This window comes from Mytilus edulis, chromosome 3, assembly GCF_963676685.1.
Source record: "Mytilus edulis chromosome 3, xbMytEdul2.2, whole genome shotgun sequence".
Taxonomy (NCBI): Eukaryota; Metazoa; Mollusca; class Bivalvia; order Mytilida; family Mytilidae; genus Mytilus; species Mytilus edulis.
In genome coordinates, this window is record NC_092346.1 from 100,778,000 (window position 1) to 100,787,892 (window position 9,893).

The 9,893-nt window shown below is 33.4% G+C and overlaps 1 protein-coding gene across 1 annotated transcript; it reads right to left on the bottom strand.

Moving 5' to 3' along the window:
* Positions 1-5,335: 5,335 nt before the first annotated feature.
* LOC139515536 (GRIP and coiled-coil domain-containing protein-like) lies at positions 5,336-5,791 on the bottom strand. Its single transcript, XM_071305112.1, has one exon. The coding sequence runs from the start codon at positions 5,789-5,791 to the stop codon at positions 5,336-5,338; it is 456 nt and encodes a 151-aa protein (XP_071161213.1).
* Positions 5,792-9,893: the final 4,102 nt, after the last annotated feature.

Consider the following 9,893-nt stretch of genomic DNA (forward strand, 5'->3'; position numbering starts at 1 on the left):
TTTCACTGTAGAATATTTTAATAGATAATACTAATTAACGCTAATCTAGAAAACAGCTCTGAGCCAATAACTTCGGAATGTTTGTGTCTTATATTTATTGGACAAAGCACTCAATACACTCTAATGGAAAATTAATGTTACTCCAACGTATAGTGAAATTTCCAAATTTGATCTTGAACCCTAAACTCGAAAAAGAAATCATGAATACAAATTGTTTTTATCCGTTTCTGCATTTGAGAATGCCTGTACCAAGTCAGGAATATGACAGTTTGATGTGTTTTATCATTTGATTTTGACATTTGATTAGGGACTTTCCGTTTTGAATTTTCCTCAGAGTTCAGTATTTTATATATTATATATATTAAATGACTGAATAAATAGTCAAAAATGAATCTTACGGGGAGATGGATTTCATCATTAGAATACAATACACTGCAAAGTATAATATATTACAGGTCTAAAAGGGTTCAACATCATCAAAAATAATAGTAAAACGAACAATATGTTAAATATTTCGGATAACAGATATCCTTCATCAGTATGATCACGATGTTAAATGAATCATGTCTATCTATTCTGATTCTGCTATCACAATCTTGAAATGTATACAATAAAACAGTTAAAGTGAACATCAGAGACGCTGGTACAATTTTAAAATTTCCAAACGCGACGCAAAGACCGCAAAGATATGCTAGAATAAAATAGTTTGCGATATGAACTGGCACAACTCTAAAATTCCAAAGGTGATGACAGTTAAGATGATACAACAGCTGTGTGGAAATACAGTCCCAATAAACATCCCTGACAGATCTAAGCTGGTATAATATTTAAAATATGACAACGGTATATAAACATTAATTCATTTTCCTATTTTAATTGTACTATTGCAATATTGAACATATCTATTCTTACCAACTGCGAATAAAGCCATCTGAGTTTTCGGTAAAATTTCGTTTACAGCCATCATAAATAAAGGCTTAAACGCAAATTATTACAAAAGATAATAGTAAGTAAAATTAATACTCGTTTATTATGTTGTGAAAACAATAGACTGGCCTTTTTCATACATGACATAAAATATTCTCTTAGTCTATAGGAAATACAAATGGCCAAATCAAAAGCTCAAAAAGTCAAACAAATGGAAAACAATTGTCATAATCCTGACATGGTACAGGCATTGATTTTCTTTGTGAAAATGGTGAATCAATTAAACATATATTTTTGTCTGTTTATGTGGTTTATAAATGTTTCTCGTTTTTTGTTTTTATAAGTTGGTTTTCCCGTTTGAATGGTTTTACACTACAACAAATGGAAGTTTTTAACGACCTTGACTGGCTATACAGCCTTTGCACGGTCGGTTACGCTAGTAATTATTAGGCCCTTTATAGTTGGTTGTTCGAAGTTAGCCAAGGCTCCGTGTTGAAGGCTGTAAATTGACCTATTATGGTTTACTTTTATAAATTGTTACTTGGATGGAGAGTTGTCTTATTGGCACTCATACTCTGCCTTTATCTATGTTGCTTTTGCGTTGTAATGGTGCACATATAACCAGGGGCATAGTTTCAACTAGAATTTATGTATCAAAATACTCCCTGCAACCTTATATTGCACACAGTTAGAAATTTATTCAGAATTTTTTCAATTAATTATTATACATACCTTCTTGTTTCTTCTGTTCGTGATGACTATAAATTAAATGGCCGCATTTTCTGACATTACATCAGGTTTCATACTGAGTATTGGATCAAACCATTAATTTTGGTAGATACCAAATATCTTAACCTATAAGTGCTTGTAGAATACATAATAGTTAAACCCTATCAATAAAAAAAAGACCTGTAAACTATTTTCCTCATACTTTACCTTCACTAAAGATACTTATAAAAAAGGAGTTTTATATATATTATAGCAACAACTAATCAATCAATCTATCGATGAACCAAATGAACCGATGATCAGCAAACTTCAAGTCTAAGAACCTGAGAAATCTGATTTCTCACTGATCTTAACATAAAGTGACATGAAACAAATGATGCTCTTCACATTTTCATCGAACATTTAAAGTCATCATGTTATGGCTTTTTATATCTGTTTACTCTGGTGTCACTTGACATTAACACGAATTTAATCTGTCGTCCTTAAAAGGCTGCATCGTGCAATATTGCCGATGTACTTAACAATTTGAGCTATACATGTTAGATTTTAATGTATTTTATGAACTAATTGCAATCGTTCATTCTCATTTTCTTCATCTGTTGTCCGGGTGAAACATTTTAGATTTTTCTGATTAATAAAGAGACGCAACACTACTACTACTAAACTGCGTATTAAAAATTCAAAGGTATGTCTACTAACCCTATATGAAAGATACTGGGTATCCAAGCGGTTGCTTTTAACCAATCATATTCCTAGAAATGTATTTAAGGAAGATAATTAATGGTAACACGATGAGTTCACTAGTGCTGAATCGTTCATGAGGACATTCCCCGTTTTTGAGGTTTTGAATGGGTTTGTGTCGCGTGATAATTACATTGCTGTGTATTATTGATAATGTTCGTATATAGACTTGCATATCTTCTGCTAATCTGTGTTTGTTCGTGAGAAGGTTCGTATGTCTTCCGATCAATCAGTGTTTGGGATTGACTATAGTTCGTCTGCAGGTTCGTAATTTTTCTGACCAATCTGTGTTTGGGTAGAATAGTTCGTCTGTAGAAAAAAAAGAAAATAATCATAGACACCATTTTGATATTTTGTATTTGCGTCAGACGAGTGTTTCGTCTAAAAAAGACTCATCAGTGACGCCAGAATCAAAACAAGTTTAAAAATTCATATAAAGTACGACGGTTCGTGACTGTGTTAATGGTTGACTATAGTTCTTCTGTAGATTTGCCTTCTTTCTGACCAATCTGAGTTTGAGATTGATCATAGTTCGTCAATTTTCTTGTGTTTTACTTCAGTGAATATTTCATGTATATCTTATAAACTTAAGTGAACACTACATTATGTATCTATAAAATTAATTAAATAGTTTATGTATTTCTTATGAACTTAAGTCGATAGTTTATGTATTTCTTATTAACTTAAGTGAATATTTTAAGCTTTTCTTATAAATAAACTTAAGTGACTTATAACTGGACTATTATTGTGCACAGGAATAGCAGTGTAAAGTAGAGCAGGGATCAGATAGGGAAAATGGTTGATAGTGTATAGGTATATCAGGGTGCAAGATAGAACAAGATCATATAGTGCGTGGATGCCGCAAATATATAAGTATAAGTGCTGTGCAAAGTTATGGGTAAATCCTGTACATTGGTAGCAGGTTTTGGCGGTCAAATCTCCAAATACATGATAGAACTTCAACAAAATGTGTATTTTTCAGGGTTACTTCTGGTACGGTACTATCGTCACAATCTGACAAAAGTGTGTCCATGGTACATAAGGTATCAGTTGTTAATCGGTTGTTCACACTTTTGGTATTGTTGTTTGTAAATACGACTTTACTAGATCTTAACTTAAAGAAGAATCGTATCCAAAATTATTTATTGGCATAGCACTTTTGTAAACTTGTTTAGTTAGATATAGCAATGTGAATTTGAGGTACATGTCATCATTTCATTAGCCTCTTGACGTCTAAATTTTACAGAATTCAACACATCAAACAATAATTTAGTTCTCCAGGTGAATAACTTTAGAAATATCTGAATAAATCGTGACAGAACGTGACAGGTATCCAGTGGTTGTCCTTGGTTTCAACTCTGCATATGTATTATATGACTATATGACAAAAAATAGATAAAATGGACAGTACCTGACATGTCTATTTTATAATTACGAAATCTATTTTACTGTTGAAAAGATTAAACATTTTTAGAAGATGAATTTCCATTATTAGAAATTACGGATAGAAAAATGCACACTTTAACACGTGTTCCCTCTTCATAACATGATAGTTCCTTTATAATTTTAGTTAGCCTTTAAAAATCGCCGTGTAGGTTTCGCTGTTGAATGTTAAACTACAATAATCTTTTAAGGGCATACGATACAGTTACAGGGGAGGTAATGACTTTGCTAATGTAAATTGTTGTTTTCGGGAAGTCAATAGTTATCAAAGGTACCGTTCCGTCTACATAAGACTCATCAGTGACGCTCATATCAAAATATTTATAAAGCCAAACAAGTACAAAGTTGAAGAGCATTGAGGATCCGAAATTCTATGACTTAACGTGAAAATATTCAGTTTTCGACTGATTTTGTATCATTCAAACTTTTCCAACTTGAAAACGAGTTCATGGACCCCTCATTTGTAAAATGCCATTTGAGTTGATTACGTAAAAAGATGGTGTGTGTCAATTTTCATGTAAACGTAAATAGTGCAATTTTTTTAATTTTGATAAATAGCTTGTGTTTATCTTTTAAAACAAAAAAGTTATGAAAGGAAAATACGTCCTCCAATCCAAAAGTTTAGACCTCAATTCACAAAACAAAGTAGCACATGAAGGTATATTTTTATTACATATTTGATGTAATCAGGCAAATAATAGCCTATATGCAAATTGTCAAAATTTCTATTTGGGATCAAAACTTTATCTTATGCCCTTAATTATAAACAATATGAAATACAAGTAAGAAGTTTTGTTGGAGCTTCAAATACGACAGTAACCACTCGGAAAGAAAATGAAGAAAAAAACGGTTTACTCAAAGTCAACAAATGGAATAAAAAAAAGGTACATTTTTGAATAATAAAAATTAGTGCAATTTAAAAATCAAGAATATTATTTTATTTTCGTAAAAAAGCTGAACATGGCAAGTTTATTGTCGTCAATATGGCTGTACATGGCTAGTTTATTGTCGTCAAAATGGCTGTACATGGCAAGTTTTTTTTCGTCAATATTGCTGTACATGGTTAGTTTATTGTCGTCAATATGGCTGTACATGGCAAGTTTATTTTCGTCAATATTGCTGTACATGGTAAGTTTATTGTCGTCAATATTGCTGTACATGGTTAGTTTATTGTCGTCAATATGGCTGTACATGGCAAGTTTATTGTCGTCGATATGGCTGTGCATGGCAAGTTTATTGCGTCAATATGGCTGTACATTGGAAGTTCATTTTCGTCAATATTGCTGTAAATGTTTAGTTTAGTGTCGTCAATATCCCTGTGCATGGCTAGTTAATTTTCGTCAATATGGCTGTACATGGCAAGTTTATTGTCTTCAATATGCCTATACATGGCAAGTTTATTGTCGTCAATATGCCTATACATGGCAAGTTTATTGTCGTCAATATGGCTGTGCATGGCAATTGTATTGTCGTCAATATGGCTGTGCATGGCTAGTTAATTTTCGTCAATATGGCTGTACATGGCAAGTTTATTGTCTTCAATATGCCTATACATGGCAAGTTTATTGTCGTCAATATGGCTGTACATTGCTAATTTATTTTCGTCAATATGGCTGTGCATGGTTAGTTTATTGTCGTCAATATGGCTGTACATGGCAAGTTTTTTTTCGTCAATATTGCTGTACATGGTTAGTTTATTGTCGTCAATATGGCTGTACATGGCTAGTTTATTGTCGTCAAAATGGCTGTACATGGCAAGTTTTTTTTCGTCAATATTGCTGTACATGGTTAGTTTATTGTCGTCAATATGGCTGTACATGGCAAGTTTATTTTCGTCAATATTGCTGTACATGGTAAGTTTATTGTCGTCAATATTGCTGTATATGGTTAGTTTATTGTCGTCAATATGGCTGTACATGGCAAGTTTATTGTCGTCGATATGGCTGTGCATGGCAAGTTTATTGCGTCAATATGGCTGTACATTGGAAGTTCATTTTCGTCAATATTGCTGTAAATGTTTAGTTTAGTGTCGTCAATATCCCTGTGCATGGCTAGTTAATTTTCGTCAATATGGCTGTACATGGCAAGTTTATTGTCTTCAATATGCCTATACATGGCAAGTTTATTGTCGTCAATATGGCTGTACATTGCTAATTTATTTTCGTCAATATGGCTGTACATGGCTAGTTTATTGTCTTCAATATGGCTGTACATGGCAAGTTTATTGTCTTCAATATGCCTATACATGGCAAGTTTATTGTCGTCAATATGGCTGTACATGGCAAGTTTTTTTTTCGTCAATATTGCTGTACATGGTTAGTTCATTGTCGTCAATATGGCTGTACATGGCTAGTTTATTGTCGTCAAAATGGCTGTACATGGCAAGTTTTTTTTCGTCAATATTGCTGTACATGGTTAGTTTATTGTCGTCAATATGGCTGTACATGGCAAGTTTATTTTCGTCAATATTGCTGTACATGGTAAGTTTATTGTCGTCAATATTGCTGTACATGGTTAGTTTATTGTCGTCAATATGGCTGTACATGGCAAGTTTATTGTCGTCGATATGGCTGTGCATGGCAAGTTTATTGCGTCAATATGGCTGTACATTGGAAGTTCATTTTCGTCAATATTGCTGTAAATGTTTAGTTTAGTGTCGTCAATATCCCTGTGCATGGCTAGTTAATTTTCGTCAATATGGCTGTACATGGCAAGTTTATTGTCTTCAATATGCCTATACATGGCAAGTTTATTGTCGTCAATATAGCTGAACATGGCAAGTTTATTTTCGTCAATATTGCTGTACATGGTAAGTTTATTGTCGTCAATATTGCTGTACATGGTTAGTTTATTGTCGTCAATATGGCTGTACATGGCAAGTTTATTGTCGTCGATATGGCTGTGCATGGCAAGTTTATTGCGTCAATATGGCTGTACATTGGAAGTTCATTTTCGTCAATATTGCTGTAAATGTTTAGTTTAGTGTCGTCAATATCCCTGTGCATGGCTAGTTAATTTTCGTCAATATGGCTGTACATGGCAAGTTTATTGTCTTCAATATGCCTATACATGGCAAGTTTATTGTCGTCAATATGGCTGTACATTGCTAATTTATTTTCGTCAATATGGCTGTGCATGGCTAGTTTATTGTCTTCAATATGGCTGTACAGGGCAAGTTTATTGTCGTCGATATGGCTGTGCATGGCAAGTTTATTGTCGTCAATGTAGCTGTACATGGCAAGTTTATTGGTCGTCAATATGGCTGTACATGACAAGTTTATTGTCGTCAATATGGCTGTACATGGTAAGTTTATTGTCGTCAATATGGCTGAACATGGCAAGTTTATTGTCGTCATTATGGCTGAACATGGCAAGTTTATTGTCGTCGATATGGTTGTGCATGGCAAGTTAATTGTCGTCACTATGGCTGTGCATGGCAAGTTTATTGTCGTCAATATACCTGTACATGACAAGTTTATTGTCATCAATATGGCTGTACAAGGCTAGATTATTGTCGTCAATATGGCTGTACGTCATGTCAAGTTAATTGTCGTCAATATGGCTGTGCATGGCAAGTTTATGGTCGTCAGTGTGGCTCTGCATGGTTAGTTTATTGTCGTCAATATGGCTGTGCATGGCAAGTGTATGGTCGTCAGTATGGCTGTGCATGGTAGATATACAAAATTTCTACTCTAAAGAGTGAAACGAGAAGACTTTTTTCATTATTTAAAATTCGAATTTTTTATGATTAAAAAATCATCATGGCTTTAATGCATGTATCTTTTAATTCACGTCTTTATAAGAAGAACGATGCAAGATTGTTCCTATTGAACTAGTAAGGTATCACCTGTCACACACATATATACTTTCTTTCCCGTTAGAAAAGCTTTTTACGATAAACCATATAAATCAGTGAGTTAAATGCCAGTTTCATTTCATTTCAACGTCACTTCAAACAGATAAATAGATGATATTAATGACTGTTCTACACTAGTTTACGTCATATTTCATTCTGATATATATCTGTCTTTTCTGGGCTTTTTAGTTTTATTGATTGATTGGTTGTTGTTTGCATAACGTTCATTGTCATTCGTGAAGACCGACCATAACAATGGTGTTAAAGTAAGACTGTCAAATGTTTGAAAGTGACAGAAATATTTCGCCTGTCAACAGACGACTTATGGATCCCTCAGATAGTTGTAACAAGGGCATTTTATAGCGTGCATAGAGTCTGGTACGCTCTATACACGAAACATTCGATTGAACTTCCCCATTTCAAAACAAACGTAGCTGTGAATTTATGTATCCCAAACAGCAAACACACAGCTATCGTGAAGATTTTACCGCCAGGACGGTAAAAGTTCAGGGAATTACATATGTTTATACTAAATTCGCAATAAAACTGATTAATAAATACTAGTATTTAGTTTCTGTCAAGCTTTCTGCCTCTATTTCGATAGCGTACTGATAATTTCCCTGTATTTATCAGCAAAAAAACCAGCGATCACTTTTACATTGAAGGCCTTGAATATTTTGCAAAGAAACCATTTAATCGTTGAAGATTTGATGTCCGTCCTGATTTATTGTGATTAGTGTTGTTGTTTTTTTTTCAAATAATCTTTTGTCTCACATCTCATTTTGTTTATGCTATAAATCTGAGATTCATTATCGTCGCTCGGTGTATCAACAAACTTAATGTTCCTCAATATCTTTGACATCCACTTTGAAATCAAAAAAAAATTCTAAATCCTTTAATACATCTTGATAAAGCCCTTCGATTAAGAATAGTTTGTTATATGTGGTTATAATGTACGAACCTATATAAAAGCGAAAACTGGGTGGTCATGAATGCCTTTGATATATATGGTTTACACGCGTCTTTGGACGACGACGACAATGTGATACCAATACTGTAAATTCAAAATTATTGCGAAGTTTTTATTATTTCAAATAATGCGACTAAGTAAGTATCACAAAATAAGAACTCGCATTATGGTATCGAATGCATAAATCTTTATCTAGTTCTTCATCGATGTAGTCAACTTCAACGTAGTTCACAAACTGAACCCTTACTTTATGATAAAGGTAATTCAGGCCCCTATCGTTCATGAGATCATTTTTAATCAAAAGGTGATCGATTTCTGCTTTTAATGGTTGCAAGTCTAATATAATTTGTCTTTCAAAGTCATTAATACTGTAACCATGACGGTCAGAAGATTCCTGTAAGTCCACAACACATCATAGCTAGTTTCCTGACAAAACAATAGTAGTTCTTACATTCACATACTTATTCAACTTTCTTAAGCATCGATCGTTTTGCGTACCATTTAAAACAAACAGTGTCATTAAACTGTTGACTTCTGATTTTAATCAACATCTATTGGTGCATGCAATTCATCTGAAATAGCAGCAAGTCATAACTGGTGTTGATTTTCGTTCGTAATGTTTAAATATGTTGGGGTTTTTTAACTAATGGATTCGAATTCCCTACCAGCGGGTTAAACACAAATACAAGTTTAGTTGCTATAGTTATGTCTCGTTGGGTTCATCTTTCATCTGGCTTTGATCTTTTAGTTAAGTCTTCTTAATGTTTTCTATATAAAATATAGCCCTCAAAACACTTCTCAGAAAATGTGAGAATAAAGGGAAAACAAATGAAGGATTATCTACACATGCCGTGCTGCTTAAGACAAGAATGTGTGCGATGATTAATAAGATTCATCGATGTCATTGACTTGATATAAGAATTGAATGTTGGCTATAATAACTTAAATATATTCAATTCCATTTATCTGCACCCGAATTTTTCTTCCTAAATATGAGTGGATCCCGCTAACATGATAATATATAGCACTACTGTCAACTTGAAAATCGGTTAGTTTTTACATACATATGAATCTATAGTTGTAGACTTGGCTGACAATTATAAATCCTGATACAGTTATGGATAATGGAAGTATTGTGAGTTTATCGAAATTATCATTCTTACTACCATGTAAATCCGGTCATGTGACCTTACGGGATTGTACTTTTATGCTATTCCTTAATAATTA